General features: G+C 46.8%; 1 protein-coding gene across 1 annotated transcript in view; it reads right to left on the bottom strand.

Annotated features, from left to right (window-relative positions):
- Window positions 1–9,533: 9,533 nt before the first annotated feature.
- Window positions 9,534–20,979, bottom strand: part of MROH7 (maestro heat like repeat family member 7) — a 61,452-nt gene continuing 50,006 nt past the window's right edge. Inside the window, exons 16-22 of the mRNA XM_003411061.3 lie at window positions 20,736–20,876; window positions 19,673–19,852; window positions 18,206–18,361; window positions 17,791–17,913; window positions 14,525–14,627; window positions 11,632–11,694; window positions 9,534–11,038 (exon numbers count right to left, since the gene is read on the bottom strand). Coding sequence (XP_003411109.2) covers window positions 10,794–11,038; window positions 11,632–11,694; window positions 14,525–14,627; window positions 17,791–17,913; window positions 18,206–18,361; window positions 19,673–19,852; window positions 20,736–20,876 — 1,011 coding nt within the window. The 3' untranslated portion in view covers window positions 9,534–10,793. The remainder of the gene's footprint in view (window positions 11,039–11,631; window positions 11,695–14,524; window positions 14,628–17,790; window positions 17,914–18,205; window positions 18,362–19,672; window positions 19,853–20,735; window positions 20,877–20,979) is intronic.

The raw sequence follows: 20,979 nt of genomic DNA, 5'->3' as shown, positions 1-20,979 counted from the left end.
ACTCTTGGAGTAATGGGTAAGGCCAAAACCCCGTAGTGCCCCCACCTGATCCATCATTTCATTCCTCTGTAAAATTAGTCAGCCCATATTTACTAAGCTCCTTCTGTGTTTCAGGCCCTCTTCTAGACAAATCCTAGATAAAATCACTGCCCCGTAGGAGATTATAAGGTAGTAGGGAGAGACAAAGAAGATGTAATAGTTTGTCAGGTGGTAGCAAGAGCTATTGAAAAATTTTAAACAGGGCAGTCAGGGTAGTCCTCACTGGGAAAGTGGTATTCAATCAAAGACTTGGGAGTGACAAGGCACATATCTGGGGAACAGCATTCCTAAGAGAGGGAACAGGTTGCAGGGTCTAGGAGGGAGAGGGGGCGGGGGCGTGCTTGTGGAACATGAAGGAGAGGCCAGGGTATCTGGAGCCAATGAAGAAGGGGCTGAGTAGTAGGGGAGGAGGAAGGGCCAAGGGGCCATGAGGGGCCTGTTACCACTGTCTGGATTTTGGCTTTTCTTGGGAGTGCGATTGATGTGTTGGAGAGTTTTGAAAAAGAAAATCGAACATGTCTGTTTCTGAGCTTAACTCCTCCCCACTCCAACAGCAGGGATGGAAACAGGGTTTCTAGCCCAGTTGAGGCAGATCTAGTGTGCCTTCCTGCAGCCAGTTACTCAGCAGATGGCTGCCAGGCCCTGCACTGGGTGCTGCAGCCTGGTCTGGAAGGACAGACAGTCAGGCAGTGGACCAATGTAAACCAGAGCTGAGTCACAGATCTGCACAGTGGAGGCGCAGAGGGGTTGTTGTTACCTGAGGGATTCAGGAAGGTTTAACAGAGGGGGTGATGCTGGATTTGAGAGCACAGATGAGAAAAGTCTCTGCAGATGGATGGGGCTCGAGACAGGTTGGTCATCTAGGCAGTGGAAGGCTGTGTGTAGAGTCATGGAGGTGCACAACAACCTGGCATGCTGGATATTGCAAGAGCTAAGAGGTAAGGCCAGCAAGGTGGGCAGAGGCCAGTGGTCCTGAGTACCTTGTTGGCCTTTATACTGCAGAGGGTAGTGAGACATTGAAGAGATCTCAAGGGAGGGAGGGCCATGGGCAAATTTGTCTTAGGAAGGCCTGGGTTTCCAGGTGAGCAAGGATTAAGGTGAAGAGACTGAGTTAAGTGATTGGCAAGGAGGCTACCAGTGAGAGAGAAAAGGTCTGAAGCTTGGCCGTGGAGAAGGTGGAGCTGGCTGGCATGGTCATTATTTGATATGGGGATGAGGACTAAGGGTGATAAGGGGGCCATGAGCCTTCCAGGGCCAGAACTGTATCTTTTCTAAAATGCCCACACCTAGCAGAAGACCTTGTTCAAGTGCTTCCTTTCCTCCAAAGCCAAACCTCATTTTCCACACTTTCTCCTCCAACCCTGCTCCCTAAGCCTAGTTCCCCTTCCTTATTCTCCTCTTCATTATCGTTTCCCCTCTTGAGTACAGAGCTTACAAAGTCCTTCTGTCTCCATTTTCCCATCTGATTCTTACAAGAACCCTGTGAAGTAAGAACAGATGATGATAGGGGAGGCTCAGAGAAGGCAAATGACTTTCTTAGTGCTCTTTGCACCCTCCAACTCAAGACTAATTTAGGGGCTGTAGTTTTTTTTAGTGGTTAAGTACTATGGCTGCTAACCAAGAGGTCAGCAGTTCGAATCTACCAGGCACTCCTTGGAAACTCTATGGGGCAGTTCTGCTCTGTCCTATAGGGTCGCTGAGTTGGAATTGACTCGACGGCAGTGGGTTTTGGTTGGTTTTAGTCTCCAGAGGAGCCCTGTGGCACAGTGATTAAAGCACTGGCCTGCTAACTGAGAGGTCAACAGTTTCAACCCACCAGCTGCTCTAGGGGAGAAAGATGTGGCAGTCTGTTTCCATAAAGATTAACCCAAAACAAAACCCATTGCCATCCAGTCAATTCCAACTCACAGTGACCCTGTAGGACAGAGTAGAACTGCCCCATAGGGTTCTCAAGGAGTGGCTGGTGGGGTCTAACTGCCTACCTTTTGATTAGCAGCCAAGTTCTTAACCACTGTACCACCAGGGCTCTCCATAAAGATTAAAGCCCTGGAAACCCTATGGGGCAGTTCTACTCAGTGCTTCAGGGTTGCTATGAGTCAGAATTAACTCAGGTTTGGTGTTTTGGTTAGTTTCCTAGGACTACCACAAGGTGAGTGGCTTTAAAGAACAGAAACTTATTATCTCAAGTTCTGGGGGCTACAAATCCAAATCAGGATATTGGACATGCTGACTCCTTCTGAGAGCTTTGAAAGAGGAAGTGTCCATGCCTCTCTCCTGGCTTCCATTGTCACGTGACTGTCCTCCGTGTGCTCTTTTTATAAAATACCACTCGGAAGAGATTAGGACTAGGACTCCCCCTCTTCCAGTATGACCTTATTAACATAACAAAAGAAAACCCCTATTATCAACCAGGGTCACATTTATGGGTACAAAAATCCATTGCCATCAAGTTGATTCTGACTCATGGTGACCCCATGTGTCACCGAGTGGAACTACTCTCTAGGGTTTTCTTGGCCATAATCTTTATGGAAGCAGATCACCAGGCCTTTCTTCTGTGACGCCACTGGGTGGGTTTGAACTGTCAACCTTTAGGTTAGTAATCAAGTGCAAACCACTTGTGCCACCTGTCTTAGGCTGGGTTCTCTAGAGAAGCAAAACCAGTAAAGCATGTAAATATATATCTAGAGAGAGATTTATATCAAGGAAATGGCACACATGGTTGTAGAGGCTGTAACATCCCAAGTCCATGAGTCAGGATAGAGACTTCTCCTGATTCACGTAGCCAAAGGGGCTGGCGAACCCAAGATCAGCAGGTTGGAGAGCAGGGCTATTGCTCACAGGCAGTAAAGATCAATGAATCCCAAGATTGGCAGGAAAGACAACAGGCAAGCTGCTAACTCGTCCCAAGAACTGGAGGCCAGACAAATAGGAGCCAGCTGCAGGATCCAGAGTGAGCAAAAGCCCCCAACCCCTGCCTGAACGTCTGCCCACACTCGATGCAGGCCACACACCCAAGGAAACTCCCCTTCAACCGATTGGCCACTCACAGCAGATTCCACCATGGGGGTGGATCACACATCCCATCTCAACAGGGAAATGGCCACAACATCACACAACTGCCAAAACACTGAGAATCATGGCCCAGACAAGTTGACACACAATCTTAACCATCACGCCACCCAAGGAATCCAACACACATTTTTGGGGGGGATGCAATTCAATCATAACTGTGTCCTTGGCAGATAACAAAGCCCATCAGTTTCTGCCATGCTCCAAGGCCACCCTGACCCAGAATGTGGCAGCTGTCAGTGGCCAAGGCCACCCTGGATGGAAAGGTCTCAGGCATGGGAATTGGGAGACCTCTGGGACTACACTTCCATTGGTTCCCTTGTGAGACCTTAAGCAAGGTCTGTCTTTGTGCCCATGTCCTCATCTGTAGAATGTAAGCAAAATGCTACCCTACTACCATGAGATTCAAAGGCCGCAATGCTTTGCATCCTTCTTGGCAACGGAAAAAGCAGGGAATAGGGGACCACCCCTATTCCCTGCACTCTCTCAGGACCAGGATTCCGGTGGCCTTGGCCTACCATTCACTGGAGTGTGATTGTGTCTTCAGTGTCATGACTCCTCATCTTCAGTGGGAGCTTAAATATAGGAGCTTTCCAGGCTTATGTTTCTTCCTACTCTACACACTCTCCCAGGGAATCTCACCCCATCCTCTGTACACAGATGAACTCCAAATCTGTTTCCATCCCAGACCCTCTGCTGAGCTCCACCCTGTGCAGCCAACTGCCTGTGGATGTCTCCACCAGAATGTCCCAAAAGCCCCTCAAGCTCACCGTGTTCAGACGGAACTCACCCCTGCTCCTGGTCCTGGGTTCACCACTCAGTGGGGACACAATTGGCCCAGTCACCCACCCAGAAACCATCCTTGATGCCTCCCTCTCTCTACCTTCTGCCCATTCTGTGCACCACCAAAAAAAAAAGCCCATTGATGTCAAGTCGATTCTGACTCATAGCGAACCTGTAGGACAGGATAGAACAGCCCCATAGGGTTTCCAAGGAGTAGCAGGTGGATTCAAACTGCCAGCCTTTTGGTTAGCAGCTGTAGTGCTTAACCACTGCACCACCAGGGCTCCTTGTCAACTTCCTTCTCCATCCAGCACTGCCAGAGCCCAGGCCACCCTCCAGCCAGGCCCCTCTCTGTGCTCTCGTCCACTCCAGTCCCCCAGCTTTCACTGCACTAACAGAGTGACCTTTCTTCTGCCCCCCTCCTTTTTTTTTTTTTTTAAATTCTCTTTTATGCTTTGGGATTTTTGGGTGGCTCTTGGCTGCTAACTGAAAGGTTGAAGGTTGGAGACCTCCCAGAGGTGCCTTGGAGAAAAGGCCCAGTGATCTACTTCCAAAAAAATCAGCTGTTGAAAACCGTACGTGTAAAAATGGCCATGCAGACGTTTGACCTCCTCTAACTTCATGAGGAGGGAAGATCAAGATCAACATCAACTCCAGGCTGATTCCTACGAGGCGGAGGTTAGACATACCCTCCTCTCCTCAAGCTTTTTACCAATTCTGACACCAGGCGTCTCTCCCATGGCACTCTCTACTTCTCTGCCAGGGCTTTGAACTGGTTTGGACCGGTTCAGTCATGGCTGATGAAGCAAAATGGGAACAGACCCAAATTTTTGTAAAATTTGGGTTAAGCGGAACAGGAAAAATTATGGGTCAAAGCCCTGGAATGAGAGACTCGAAAGAAGGGTAGTAAGATATTACAGGAGCCTGATGCAGGAGATCGGATTATTGCCAGGACTGGGCCCCTTAGCCTTGCCTCTGCTCTGCTTGGTCAAGTGTTACAAAGCTCTCTAGCTCTGCCGATGAGTGCCCAGAGGCACCCCACTCTGCCAGAATGCCTCCTGCCCAAAGGCAGTCAACTCTCTCACTCTGTGGGGCAGCATGTCCACCATAACGGCCTTGTTCTGTGGGCCAGGAAGCCCATCTCGCCATCTCACACCAGTCTCCTGGTTCTGCTGCAGCTGTTTTTCTGCAACTGCTTCTCATCATCTCTCACCATCTCCGGTGTTACAGCTCTCTCTCTCTCTCCCCCTGTCTCCTGGGCCTAGAAGGTTCTCCATGCTGAGACCCTGGGTCTGAAGGATGTGCTCCACTCCTGGCTCTGCTTTCTTGGTCATAGTGAGGTCTCCCTCTGCTCTGGGATCGACTCTCTTTTAACCCTGGCAAAACTGGCAAACTGACCAATCCCCTCATTAGGGTTCCATGCCCCTTATTTGCATTATTAGCAATCTGCCCAATTCCCTTTTTGGGCCACAAGCACCTTATTTGCATAGTCCCACCCAATCATTGTATGGGAGTCAAAAAGACTATGGCTAGAAGGGCCCTAATAAGTAATTCATTGCACCACACTATGGAGCAGGGTTCTACTCTGACACACATGGTGTCACCATGAATCAGAATCTATTCGACAGCAATTAGTTTTTTATGCTTCAGTGCTCCCCTCCCTCCCCCACTATAAAAAGTCATCCTAACGTAATTAATGAGTATCTTCAGTTTGAGTGTTCTTGCAAAATATTAATTCATTTGTGGATACATTTTGGATATACTTTTCTCACTCAGCACTAGGTTGGAGGCTGTCCCCTTCCTCCCCAGGCACCACAAATAACACTGCAATAGACTTCCCCATACATATCCCCGTACAGACTTGTGCAAAGATTTCCCTGAGATGTGTACCCACACATGGAATTGCTAGTTCACAGGTCTGCATAAATTTGATATGACTGAGTAGTGACAGATGGCCGTACAGGATGTTGCACCAAGCTACCCTCCCACCAGCAGCGCCTGGGTGTTCCTGCCATACATGTGCCCGTGACGCTCGCCTGCTTGTTGTTGTTAGTTGCCATTGAGTAGATTCCAATTCATGGCCACCCCACGTGTGCAGAGTAGAACTGCTCCACAGGGTTTTCAAGGCTGTGACCTTTGAGAAGCAGATCGCCAGGGCTATCTTCCGAGGCACCTCTGGGCAGGTTTGAACTGGCAAACTTTTGGCTGGTAGTTGAGTGCTTGACTGTTTGTACCACCCAGGGACCTTCTTCCCTGCTTAGCACCCAGCCATTGCTGCTGCTGCTTCTCCTTTTTTTTTTTTTAATTGTGCTTTAGGTGAAAGTTTACAGAGCAAATTTATTTTTTCATTAAAAAATTTATACACAAATTGTTTTGTGATACTGGTTGCAGTTGCTGCAACATGTCAGCACTCTCCCTGGTCCCCTGTGTCTGTTCATCCAGTTTTCCTGTCCCTTGCTGCCTTCTTGCCGTTGCTTTGGGGCAGGTGTTGCCCACTTGGTCTTGTATACTTGATTGATCTAAAAAGCACCTTCCTCACGTGTGTTATTGTTTTATTTTTTTTTAACCGGGAATGAACAGATTTATTGACAATATTATTTGTATTTTTAAAGACACATATGAAATGAAAAAAAAACCTAATTACAAATAGGAATTTGGTTTACAGTATTCTGCCTGTTAGAACTAAAAGGAAAAAAAATAAGCAAACAAATTGTAATTGAAATTGACCAGCACAGAGTTGAAGCTTTCCTAAGAGACAGAAGAAATTCTGCCTCAGGACAACAGCTTCATGCCTTTGGATTTCCAATCTGCTGTGATCTCCTCTCTCTCTCTTTTTTTTGGCAGTAATTATTTGGCTTTTTTTTTTTTTTTTTAACTGATTGTAAAAGTAATACATGCTTGATGATGAAAGTTAGACAATAATATATAAAAGAAAATATTCACTCAGAGTCCCATCACCAAGAGAGAATGTTACGGTTTTGGTTAATTTTCTTTCAATAGTTTTTTTTCCTATACACATATTGTTATAGTTTGTTTCATAGGGCTGTCTAATCTTTGGCTCAAAGGTGAACTTCAGGAGTAGCTTCAGTTCTGAGTTAGCAGGATGTCTCATGGGGTTCCTCCAATCTCTGTCAGACCAGTTAAGTCTGATCTTTTTTATGGATTTGAATTTTGTTCTACATTTTTCTCCCACTCTGTCTGGAACCCTCTATTGTGATCCCTGTCAGGGCAAGCGGTGGTAGTAGCCAGACACCATCTAGTTCTTCTGGACTCAGGTTGGACTAATATTTTCGTTGTGTCTTTGGTTTTTTTCATTTTCCTTTGCTCCAGACGGGATGCGACCAATCGATATATCTTAGGTGGCTGCTCACAAGCTTTTAAGACCCCAGACACTACTCACCAAAGTAGGTTGTAGAAATTTCCTTTATGAACTGTTATGCCAATTGACCTAGATATCCTCTGAGACGATGGTCCCCAGCCCTCAGCCCCAGTAATTCGGTCCTTCAAGGTGTCTGAATGTGTCTAGAAACCTTCTATGACGTGCCCCCTTTGTGATCTATTATATATATGAATATATATGTTTTGGGGGGGTTATGCTGTACGTATAAATAGTATTTTTTTAACCTATGTATGTATGTGGATATACTCCTATACCCCCTCTTTCTCCTATTCAGCATATATGTCTGTCTGTGTATCTACTTGTAAGTTATTGTTTTTACTGTTGTTGTAGTGTTGTATAAGCTATAGAATTTACTGTGGTTGCCTCTTTTTTTTTTCTCTTGTGTTCCTTTAAGTGTCTTCCTTTGCCTTGGTCAAGTTGTGCTAACTTCCCCTATATTATGTATTGTCTTTCCTTTACCAAAGTTAACAGTTGTCTACTATCTAATTAGTGATTTCCCCTCTCCATGACTCCCCTCCCTTGTAACCATCAAAGGTTCTTTCTGTGTGTAAACCTTTTCTAGAGTTTTTATAATAGTGGTCCCAGACAATATTTGTCCTTTTGTGATTGACTTATTTCACTCAGCATAATGCCCTCCAGATTCATCCATGTCGTGAGATGTTTTCCGGATTCATCATTGTTCTTTATCGTTGCATAGTATTCCATTGTATGTATGTACCATACTTTGTTTATCCATTCATCTGTTGATGGGGACTTAGGTTGTTTCCATGTTTTTGCTCTTGTAAATAATGCTGCAATGAACATGGGTATGAATATGTCTATTTGTGTGACAACTCTTATTTCTCTAGGATATATTCCTAGGAGTGGAATTGCTGGGTCCTCTAGTATTTCTATTTCTAGCTTTTTAAGGAAGCACCATATCATTTTCCATAGTGGTTGTGCCATTTTATATTCTCACCAGCAGTATATGAGAGTTCCAGCTTCCCCACAACTTTGTCAGCATTTATTGTTTTCTTAATTTTTTATCAGTGCCATTCTTCCAGAGGTGAGATAGTATCTCATCATGGTTTTGACTTGCATCTCTAATGGCTAACGATGGTGACCATCTTTTCATATATTTGGTGGCTACCTGAATGTCCTCTTTGGTGAAGTGTCAGTTCATGTCCCTTGCCCATTTTGTGATTGAGTTGTCTTTTTATTGTTGAGTTGTTGAAGTTTTTTGTATATTTTAGATATTAAACCTTTATCACATATGTGGTTGCCAAAGATTTTTTCCCAGTCCATAGGTTTTTTTATTCCTTAGAAAAGTCTTTTTTTTTTTTTTTTGAAAACTCTTTTGATAATCATAAGTATTTAATTTTTAGGAGGTCCCAGTTATCTAGTTTACCTTCTGGAGTTTGTACATTTTTAGTTATGTTTGATATTCTGTTTATGCCATTAGGACCCCTAGTGTTGTCCCTATGGTTTCTTTCATGAACTTTATAGTTATAGGTTTTACATTTAGGTCTTTGATCCATTTGGAGTTAGTTTTTGTGTATGGTGTGAGGTGTGGATCCTGTTTCACTTTCTTGAAAATGGATATCCAGTTTTGCCAGTAGCATTTGTTAAAGAAACTATCTCTTCCCCATTTAATGGACTTCAACACTTTGTTGAAGATCAGGTATCCATAGGTGGGTGGATTTATTTCTGGGTTCTCAATTCTGTTTCATTGGTTTATATGTCTGTTGTTATACCAGTACCAGGATGTTTTGACTACCACAGCTGTATAGTAGGTTCTGAGACTGGGTAGTGTGGGGCCTCCTACTGTGTTATTCTTTTTCAATAATGTTTTACTTATCCGGGGGCTCTTTTTTTTTCCGTGTAAAATTGGTGGTTAATTTTCCACCTTATTAAAGAATGTTGTTGGAATTTGGATCAGGATTGCATTGTATCTATAGATTGCATTGGGTAGTATTGACATTTTCACAATGTCAAGTCTTCCTATCCATGAGTATGGTATGTTTTTCCATTTACGAAGGTCTCTTTTGGTTTCTTGCAGTAGTGTTTTATAGTTTTCTTTGTATAAATCTTTTATGTCCCTAGTTAGTTTTATCCCACCATGCATTCTTGCTCTCTGGATGAAGTCTACCCCCCCTCAACACAGCTGCCAAGACGTGGTGACCTGGCCCTAGCCCTCTGTTCCCTTTTCATTCCAGGCTCAATGCACACACAGTTGGTCCTTGGGCCTGTGTGTGCCTTGCTCTCCTCCATACACATGCACTGTCTTAGGTACCTAGAGCTGCCATAACAAAAATACCTCAAATAGGTCACTTTAAAGAACATAAATTTATTTTTCCACAGTTCTGGAGGCTAGACTCAATTCAGGGCATGTCTCTAGGTGGAAGTATTTTTTTTTTTTTTTTGGCTATTTCAGCATCTAGTTGCTGCCAGCAATCCTTGGAGTTCCTTGACATTTCTTGATGTCTGTCTCTTCTCTGTGTGTCTATTCTGCTCTTTTTATAATTCAGGAGTGATTAGGTTCAGGACCCACCCTACTCTGGTGTGATACTTCATTAACATAACTAAAGAAACTCCTATTTACAAACACAGTTATATTTATAGGCACAAGGGTTAGAATCTGAACACATATTTTTAGGGGGAGGTCCCTTCTCTGGGAAGCCTTCCCTGATACTCTAGACCCCAGCTGGGCTATGTACCTTCTCTGGACTCCACAAACCCATGCCTCCCCTCATTACTGCACTGTCCTGCTGTGCTATTTGTGACTTCATTGTCTCAGCACTATTGACATCTGGGGCTGGATAATTCTTTGTTGTGGGATGTGTCCTGTGCATAGTAGAATGTGTAGCGGCATTCTTGGCCTCTGCTTACTAGATGCAAATAGCAACTCTCCACCTCTCCCCAGTTATAACAACCAAAAACATCTCCAGATATCCCCCCTCGGTTCAGAATCACTGTATTAGACTATGAACTCGGGGCCCAGGGTTGGGTCTCCTTCCTGTCTGTATCACTAGCACCCAGAGAATACCTGGCCTGGGGTAAGTACTCAGTAAACATTGCCCAAATGAGTTGTGGCCAATCTCTGGGCAAAGACTTAAAGATGGGACTCAGAGATCTCCCAAAGCTCACCAAAATCATCATCTCCTTTTGTTTTGATAATTGCCTTTGGAGTCCGGGGGAGGGAGGGTGTGGAGGACTGAGACACCAGCCTACTTACTGCATGGCCATGGGCCAGTCACTTCACCTCTCTGAGTCTCAGCTGCCTCACTTATGAAAGGTGGACAAACAGCCTACGTGAGCCAGTGAGTGCTGACTGAGTCAATGAACGAAGGCCACGCTCATCTCAAAGTGATGGTGGGAAAGGGCTCTGCCCTCCTGGCAGGCTGGTTGGGCCCAGACCTCTCCAATGAGGAACACTCAGGAGGAAAAGGTAAGCCATGTGGGATTTATATGGAGCATGGCTGGGGCTGTGACCACCCCGAGGAGGGCTAGGGGCTCAGGGACGTCACTGTTTCAGGGACATCTTCCAGGAGCCCAGTGCCTGCATGATCCAGGAGCGTCGCTGGTGGGAAGTGGGCAGGTTCTCACAGCTGGGGCTCCAGCGGTGTGTGGTGGCTGGGTCGCACACCCAAGAATCTCCATGTGGCAGCGGCCAGGAGTTCCTCCAGCAGCTGGCCAGGATGTGGTCCTGGGCCTGGGCCGCACAGATGCACACTGATGCTTCTGGGTCATGTCTCAAGTTTTCCAGAGCTGGATCATAGGAAGGGGAGAGGCAACTTAAGACCAGGTCCCCACATGGGTCTCTTTGGGTATAAAATCCTGCTTTCCGTCACCTCATCTTTCTGTCTCTCATCTTTCCATCCCACCTCTGACAATTTCCTTTGCTCAGCATCCCCTCATCTCACCTTCCTTCAAATTTTTCACACATTTCTAAGTCTGAATCAAAACCTGCCTCCTTGAGGAAGCCTTCCTAGACTATTCCAATCTACCTCGAGGCTCCTATCAACTTCCCCAGTTATAAAATGCAGATCATGGTGACCATGGTCCCTCTTAAGAGTCTGAACTACTTTCTCTGTACTAGATGGGTTCTGGTGTCATTTCCTGAGCCTCATTATCTCAACTAGATTGTCAGCTTCCCAGAGTTGGGCTACGTGTTCTCTCTTATGGTGACCTCATGATACCTAACATGGTACTCACTCTGGTCAAAGACTAGCACAACTGAACTGAGCTGAAGACTCTTGCTTCGGGACATATCCCTCCCCTTTCCCTATTGCTCACTGTGCTGTGTTCCTACTCACTCTCTGTCCCCCGCCTGAAATCTCATCAGCTGCAGCAGGACTCACCGGCTTTAACTTCATTCAGACAATCTTCTGTCATTATGCTCTCCATACAGGGGACCAGGAACCCTTGAGCAGAATCCAGGAGGTAAGTGTTCCCACCCCCTAACTCCAACCCCTACCACCATCCCACTCTCAGACCAGACCTCCTCAGAGAAGCTCACCCCATCCTCTCCCAACCCCACAAATGAGGACTTGAAAGAAGGACTTCATTTTGACCCTGAGGCTGATTCCCTAAGAGGGATCTTGGCAGAGGTGGCTGGCCCAGCACAGGGATGGCACCAGGACAGGGGCAGGATCTGGTCCACAGCTGACTTGGACCCACAGTGTGGCCCTCGGCTGGTCATTTACCCAGGCTGGGCCTCAGTCTCCTCATCTGTGATGTGGAGAGATACTGCTCTGCTGCCCACTCACCAAGGAGCTTGAGAGGCAATAATATCAAAGACACAGGGGGCCTTAGATGCCGAATGCCCTGAACCTGTCAAGGGTGGCTGTGAGCAGGGTCCCTGGAGGGCCAGCGATTCAGGTGTGCTGGGTCAAGGAACCTGTTTCTTTAAAAGAGGCTCAGCCCTGCACTCTCTGCTCTCCATGAGTCCTCAGTAGCCACATTACTCAGACCCCAGCCCATCCTAGCCCCATGCCTGGCTCCTGAGGTGCCTACGGGCCCTCGAATGACTGTACCACCTCTCATGGCTCAACACCTTTACCCACGTTGCTACATTGCCTGGAAGGTCCTTCCCTCACTTCTTTGCTTAGCTGATCTCTGTGTGTCCTTGAGCATTCAGCTCGACAAGTGGTTCCTCCAGGAAGTTCTTCCTGACCAATCCCCTCACCTCCAGGCTGGATTAGGTGCCTCTCTGGGCTCCCAGAGTATCTGTGAGTTCTTATCACTATATACTATGTTCCATTCTATTTGTGATTTATGAATATCTTTTTTCCACCAGGAAGAAAGGCCTGGTGATCTACTTCCGAAAATTAGCCCATGAAAGCCTTGTTGATCACAAGAGAACACTGTCCAACTCCCTTGCTTTGGACACCTCATCAGGAGGGATCAGTTGCTGGAGGAGGGCATCATGTTTGGGGAGAGGGCCAATAAGGGCGTGGGAGACCCTCAGTGAGATGGGCTGGCACAACAGCCCCAATGATGGACTCACACATGCTGGCGATTGTGAGGATGACAAAGACAGCATTTCATTCTGTTGTGCATACAGTCTCCATGAGTTGGTGTCAACTAGACGGCTCCTAACGGTAACAACAACAGCATCTCCCACCAGACCTGGGGTTTCTTAATCTTAGATCCACTGGAGGGGTGGGAAGTGTCTCTAAGCATCCTAAAGTTACATGCAAAACTGTAAATTGTATGCATATAAGCATTTTCTAGAGAAAGCGTTCATAACTTTCTTTAAGGTCTCACAAAAGATTCGTAACCTCAGAAAGGTTAAGAATCACTACACTATGCTGGGAGCTCAGCTTTGTTTCCCCAGCACAGGCCCTGGCACAGGGAAGACTCTCCTGGGTGTTAAACAAATAGGTCACCAACTACCATTTTTAGAAGTGATTCATTTGGAGGAAGATTTAAAGAAATCAGCATCTTGGAACCAGATGTCACTCTGTGCAGGAAGCTGCCTCTGAATGGCCCCCCACATTCAATGGGCTACCCTCAGTCTTGGGCATCCCTCCTCCGGCCCAGGACTGAGCATATTGACAGATCTTGTTTTTCCTCTTTCCCCTACTCCCACCATCAGCATCACCTCCTGAAGGGTTCTTTGTTTCTCTAGCGCTAAGCATGCCTGACTCAGTGTTATTTGTTGCTGTCAAGCTGGTTTTGACTCATGAAGACCCCATGTGTTAAAGTAGAACTCTAGGGTTTTCTTGGCTGTAATCTTTATGGAAGCAAATCACCAGGCCTTTCTTCCACGGTGGCTGGGTGGGTTGAAAACGATGACCTTTAGGTTAGGAGTCGAGTACAAGCCATTTGCACCACCCAGGGACCTTAGAGTAGGGATCAATAAACCTTTGTTAAATAAGCCAATTAATGGATGGATGGATAAAAAAACAAGCAAATTAATTGGGGAAAGCACAAAAAAAAAAAAAAAACAAGCATTGCTTTTAAGGGGAGGAGGCTGGGAGCATCATCATCTCCAAGCCCCTTTGCATCAGGGACTCCCCGTCCTTGGTGAAGGCCATGTGGATATTTTGAAGAGAATGGCTGAAAGGAGACCCATCTACCCAGCATGCCATCAGAAGAGTCCTGTGTGGGGATTCTGGGCAAGGGGAATCTGCTGTTTATTCTTTCCCAGAAAGGCAAAGGTTGGGATTATGGGAAATAGAAGGATTAAGGTGACTAGCATTCATTGAACTCTTTGATATGCCGGACCTCAAGGCTGGCGCCTTTCAAAATATATTCTCATTCAATCTGTAAAACAAGATTCGATCCTCATCTTACAGATGAGGAAACTGAGGCTCAGTGGGAGTAAATGACTCAGTTGGGGCCACACAGAAAGGGGATGATGGAGCTGAAAATTCTGCTTGACCTTTTCTACTGCATAGTTTAGCCCTTCCTGTTGAAGCCAGTGGGGAATTTGGCTGAGCTTTGGTTGGGCTTGGACCCATGCTATGCTCCAGGGAGGAAGCAGCAATTCTGCTGTGCACAGTTGCCCAGGTTGTGGCCTGCACAAGGACTCCAGGCCAAATCCAGTCTACAGCCCATTTCCCAAGCTGTGATCTCAGAGGAGGGAGGATCTTTCTAATTTGTACCATAGTGCTATCTGCTGGCCAACCTTTGCATCCAAAGGGAGGCATTCATCTAGGTGGCAGAAAGGCTGACAGCCTGGAAGGAAGCAAATTAGACAGCAGGTAGGGGCCTGGCAGCAGGGGTAGTTACGCCAGGGCAGGTTACCTATGAACATGACTGAGGACTTCCGGAGGGAGGCCCGGGAGTTCTTGGCATACTCCAGGCTCTGGCTGAGGAACTTGGAGGCACTGTCTCCGTGAATGTTCACCTGGGCCAAAGAGAAATCCAAGAGTGCTGGGCTTTCAGGGGACTAATTATCCACCCTACCTTCCTGAAGCTAGTAATGGTGACCCTGGCAGGCAGCCAAGCCCTGGCCTTCTGCCTCCTAAACATCTCTGCCACCCACTATCTGCTTGAGCCTTCCCAGAGGCCAAGCCTCTTCTCTTAGCTGATTGCTTCAATAGTCTTCCTGCCTTCAGCATCTCCTCTTCCAATCTATCCCCTGTTGCAGGTGGACAGAAGGTTCTAATATGTAAATCCAGCCAGAGGTGGAGATGGTTAGGGCATGTGAGAGACAGAGAGGTAAGGAGACAGGTCTGATCAGGGTGAAAGATTCAAGCTCCTGAGCAGTGAGGGAGTAAACTGGATGGTTAAGAGGTCTAAAAGGTGCTTAAAAGCCAGGCAGGAATAGGGCTTACTTATATACTAGAAAACAGGAAGTCAGCATTCATTCTTGGTAGGGCAGTGACAAAGCAGTGTTTGGAGCAAAATAGTCAGTGGTATTCAGGATGGGTTTGATCAAGTAGAAACTGGGAGGCGGGTGTCCAGCTAAGAGTTTGTTGAGGGAGATGAAGAAAAATCTGATCACTTTTCCGTTGACAACTCCTTCCTGTCAAGATCTAAACTCCTGGGCCTGGTATGCAAAGCCTTCATGATCATGTTCTGCATCTAACATTCCTTCGCAGCCTCATCTCCCACCACTGCCTCCTTCTTCTATGCATGCTGTGCTCTAGTCCAAGGATACAGCCCAGCTGTCCTCAGACAGGCAGGCTTCTTGGCACCTCCGTGCTTTGTACAGGTGATTACTCCTGTTCGCAGTGATCTTCCTTCCTTTCCTCACCTGATAAATTCTCTCATCCTTTGAGGCTCAGCTCAGAAGCCACCTCCTCCCTGAAGCCTTCTGCAACCCTCAGGCAGAGCTTATCCCACCACCCTTGAGGTTTCTGCAGCATCTTGCACATCCTTTGTCATGGTAGCAATGGCACTGGGTTGTAATTATTTACACCTGTCTCCCCCACTGGACCCACAGCTCCCCAAGAGAAGGGGCTGTCTCATTCAGGTCAGGGTTCTCAACACCCTGGGCAGGATCTAGCACAGAGCAGGCAATGAAGAAACTGAGATGTTAGCTAAATCAGTTAATTAATTAGTGAGAAGGTTACCACCTCTTCTTAAAGCTAAGGCTAGAGGTTGACCTTGAATGAGAAAAGCTGTTGATGGCCTGGAGCAAGAAGAGACTGAGAATCTAGAGGGGTCACAAGCCAGGCCTCTGCTTATGTGACTCCACAAGTGGCCTGTGGAGTTGTGACAGGCATAGTGTTAAATTCACTGTTAATTAATGTCTTATGAAAATCTGAGTTTCCAAGCTTACTGGACACATTGTGACTGGGGAACCCCTGAATCTGTTGCCCTGAGATAATCTTTAAACTTGAACTAAAACTATCCCATGAAGTCATCTTTAAACTCAACAACAGTTTAGCCCAACTAATAAAGAAGGTTTGCCTTGGGCAGTGCACTCTTTTAAAGAATTATCTATATGAAATCAAATTGACAAGAGTAACTCTAAAACAGAGGAGAAGTTTAGGGGACAAAGAGTCTACATTAATGGTGGTGAAACAATATGGGTAGAGACTGTGAGAATGGTGACACAATGTCAAGAATGTAATCAATGTCATTGAACTGTACATGTCGAAAAATGTTGAATGGGTGTATGTTATGTATATTTTCACCGAAAATAAAATTAAAAAAAAAAAGATCTGGGTTTCTGGTTTTCTTTTAAACTGGAGGACCCAGCATGAGTGGCCTGTGGGGTGACAGTGAACTGGGGCTCTCCACTGTTGCTTTTGATGGGTCTAGACTCTCCAGATTGCCCCAGGCCCCCCACCACTTCCGCTTTGCTCATGGTCATTATCTCCTGGTCACTGTAGGCATTTGAATTAGCGGCCCTGGCCAAACACCTGCTCCAGATAGCTTTTCCTCCTCTGGAAGACAATAGCAGTAATGCTAGATACTTGACTGCCCAGGTTTTGAACGTTATTTATAATAATGATGTCAAGCCGATGTCTCAGTCATAATGACAATCTGTTACTATGTATATATGTCTAGTGGATGCTGGGATACTCCTCCCAGATCAGATCTCCCTTCAGGTATTATGGATGTATTTCCTCAGGTATAGGGATTGCCTCAACTGAGGAAAACTACCTTGCCTAAGGTCAAACCCCTTCCTGGGGTGACCAGCATCCAACAACAGATAGCCAGGAGGCTGTAGAGACCTGGACCCTGGCCCCAATTTGAAGGACTTTCACATAGGGCTGGCTGAGAACTTCACTGAAACTACATGGCAGCTCAACTTCTCCCTTGACCAATCCTGCTTCCCTCCTCTCCATTCCACAGGTGTTGATCCCAAGGACCCTCTGTAAGAAACCTCCTGCAGCTAACCTCTGTCCCAGAGTCAGCTTCCTGGGGACCCAACCTGAGAACAGGGAAGGTACACTGAGACTAGATGGCAAAGCTTCCCAAAGGTTGTATTGAGGAACTGGGGCTGTCTCCTGCAGGGCAGTGTGCCACAAGGAGTTCACAAGTGTTACCTAGAGAGGGTGTTCTGTGGTTAAATAAGTTTGGGAAACGATGGATTAAACAACAGTGAACACAATTCTGCAGTACAGGACCTCTCAGAGCCTTTAATGTGCTAATGTCATTACAAATCTCCAAGAGGAAAATGACTCTGCAGTATTTCCCAAACTCATTTGCCTTGGAACTTCTTTTCCCCCCTGGGGTATATCTTGTGGGACTGATGTTGCCAGGCAGCTAACAAAGCTCTTTAAGCAGTGATATAATACAGACAGACTAGTGTTTTAACAACCTCTCTCTAGTGGCTGTGTGGGGATTGAAATGGAAAATCGTAAGTTGAGAGACATGCTGAGCTTGAAGTGCCTGTGGTTCATTCAGGGGAAGGTGTCCAGAAAGCCCCTGGAAAGGAAACACTGGAAATGGGGCAAGAAGTGAGAGATGGAGATGGACATTCAGGAGCCAATGACTTGTAGGTGGTGATGGAAATCATCAGATAGGATGCTTGTGTAACAAGAAGGAAAAGTAAAGAATCCTCTACTCCCAAATACTCGTAACCAACCATTGTAGACCCAGGAAGCACTCACAAGGTACTTGCAGATTTTGGCCACTGTCTGCTGATGGTTGTCCCAGGGCTTCCGGCTGTAAGCTCTTTTTGGCAACTCCCAACCCATGAAGCAAGAACAGCGGAACAGGGTCTTCACACATTTCTGGGAACCAATAGGAATAGAATACCATAGCTGTGGAATTCCAGGACAGCAGACCATGTTCCAAAAAAAAAAAAAAAAAGTATGGAGACTAGATTTTGGAAAACCAATTCCTCTTTCAAACATACAAGTGAAGTTAGCTGTTTCGGGGTAGTGGGTGTCTTTGGAAAACAGACTCTTATAAATAACTACTCCCCAAAGGATTATTTCTTGATTCTGCCTTGGTTTCTGCAAAGAGAGGCATACCTGCTGGTTCTCAGGGTGGTAGAGGCCTCAGTGCCCCCGGCACACTCACCTGGCTCACCTCGGCGTTGCCCTCTTGCATGACCAGCAACAGGGGCACCAAGGTGCTGATGAGCTGCTCCTCCATGGCCGCGGTGCATGGGGACCGCAGCTTCTGGACCACCTTCCCGTACAGGTTGATGCAGGAGCAGCGTACGTCCTCTCGTGACTGGGGTGAAAGGGAAGGCTCAGGCGGTGCCCTCCTCTGAGAGGCTGCCCAGGCTTCTGTCCTCCTGTACCTACCCAGAGCAGCAGGGCCTCCTTTCACTCATTCTGATGGGCCCTCCAGGCACAAAGGTACAGGGACAGCCCAGGCCACCCAGCAGGCCTGGTTGGGTGCCAGCATCCCCTCCCCTGAGCCTAGGTCTGAAGCTGTCCCCACTCTTCCCAGCCAGGGCCCCCACTAACCTAAAAGGTGCCTTAGTGCCCAGTGGCAAAATGTCCACCTCTGCCAGGAACAATAAAAATCATTCAGCACCTCTAGGTGGATCAATTACAATAAGGTGACTCTCTCTGGAGAGACTTGATTACAAAAGAAAAGCTCACTCTGAAAGGACCGGTTAGAGAAAGGAAGCTTCTCTGGGTGAACCACTTAGAAAAAGGGGCCTTCTCTGGGTGAACCAAAGAAAAAGAGGCCTTCTATGGGAGAACCAATTAGAAAAAGGAGCCTCATCTGGGAGAAATAATTAGAAAAAGGGACCTTCTGTGGTAAAAGCACTTAGAAAAAGGAACCTTCTCTGGGAGAACCAGTTAGAAAAAGGGACCTCCTCTGGGTGAACCAATCAGAAAAAGGGACCTTCCCTGGGAAAACCAGGTAGAAAAAGCGACCTTCTCTGGGTGAGCCAATTAGAAAAAGGAACATTGTCTAGAAGAAATAATCAGAAAAAGGGAACTTCTATGGTAGAACCACTTAGAAAAGGGAACATTCTCTGGGAGAACCAGTTAGAAAAAGGGACCTCCTCTAGGTAAACCAATTAGAAAAAAGGACCTCCTCTGGGTGAGCCAATTAGAAAAAGGGACCTCCTCTGGGTGAACCAATTAGAAAAAGGAACACTGTCTAGAAGAAATAATTAGAAAAAGGGAACTTCTATGGTAGAGCCACTTAGAAAAAGGGACCTTCTCCGTGGGAACCAATTAGAAAAAGGGACCTTCCCTGGGAGAACCAGTTAGAAAAAGCTACCTCCTCTGGGTGAACCAATTAGAAAAAGGAACATTGTTTAGAAGAAATAATTAGAAAAAGGGAACTTCTATGGTAGAACCACTTAGAAAAAGGGACCTTCTCTGGCAGAACCAATTACAACAAGACATGGATCATTTGGAGCAAGGGGCCCCATTCTCCGTCTGACTACACCCTAACAAATCCCAGGGTATAAGGACTGGGGTACTACAAGGTATTGCACCCCCAGGGTAGTAGAGAACTGCCCTTCATACACCACCACCACTCCCATTCCCCTCTACACGTGCCAGAACGGCTGCTTACATCACTGAAGTGTGGCAGCAGGACCTGCAGCATCTCCACATAGACCGAGCTGTCCGAAAGCTTCCGGTCCTGCCCCTTGAAGATAGTCTTGAGGCTGTGGACTGCCTCTACCACCAGCTGCCCATCCACACTCTGCAGGCCCTTTACCATGGAGGGTAGGAGAGCCTGCACCTTGGCTGTCTGTGGGGCAGGAGTGTCTGTGATGGAGGCTCCTACCTGGGCTAACAGGTAGGAGGTCCAGCCTCTGATTCACCAATATGCACTTGGTGAACAAATTACCACCAGCAGGCCTCTGTTTATGCTATCCCACCTGCCTGGAATGCCCTCATGCAAGCTCTTGCTCCCCGCTGAAGCCCTCTTTGGCCTCAGTGACTCCTTACTGGCCCAGACGCCTGAGGCCCTCTGTTGTCTGCTTCCTTCCTTGGCACTAGGTAGACAGAGCCCTGCATTGTGAGTTATCTTTCTAAGTCTACGGCCTACCCCTTCATGCTGGCTACATCGTGAGCTGCAACAGTGCCTGGTAAAGAAAAACAAAGCTATTTTTTTAAATGCTAATCATGTATCTTGGCTTCCTAATCTGTAAAATGGGAATAATTACTGCCATTTCTGCCGCTTATCCTGCTCCTCCTACATACAGAGCTGGAAAACCTGAATTAGAAACTATTACAAAAAGAATAAAGCATGTAAAGGATTATTAAGGGATAGTTCCTGGGTGGTGCAAATGGCTAAGTGCTGGACTATTCATTGAAAGTTTGACAAATTTGAGCCCACCCAGAGGCACCTCAGAAGAAAGGCCTGGCAATCTGCTTCAGAAAGGTACAGCTTTTAAAATTCTGTGGAATACAGCTCTACTCTGTACATGTCTGGTCACCATGAGTCAGAATCAACTCAACAGTAACTAACAACAACAAAAACATCCATTTTATAGATGGGACAATCAAGGCTGGGACAGAGATAGGGTTTGATTCTGGCCACCAGCATCTGAGAGACTCTGATGGCCAAGCTCCATCCTCCCTCCAGCCAGGAACCTGGCTGGGCCAGGATCTTCTCCACCCTCACTCACCTTCTCAGTCCTGCGGGCCAGGATGACCAGGCCACGGATGGACAGCACCTTCATGATGGGGTCGCGGTGGCTCAGGCCTTCCGCCATCCGCCCCAGAGAGTACTCCTCAGGGATCCGCCGTACCTGCTCCATCTGGAGGAGCTGAGGGAGCAAATGAGTAATCACTCACAAGGCCAAGAGGCAAGAGTGGTCCACTGCCCTCCCCAGGGAAGGTAGTACACGTTGGATAACCAGGAAACCAGGT

The sequence above is a fragment of the Loxodonta africana genome, chromosome 3 (assembly GCF_030014295.1).
Source record: "Loxodonta africana isolate mLoxAfr1 chromosome 3, mLoxAfr1.hap2, whole genome shotgun sequence".
Taxonomy (NCBI): Eukaryota; Metazoa; Chordata; class Mammalia; order Proboscidea; family Elephantidae; genus Loxodonta; species Loxodonta africana.
Note: the sequence above shows the minus strand (reverse complement) of the source record. Positions and strands in the feature narration are given on the sequence as shown.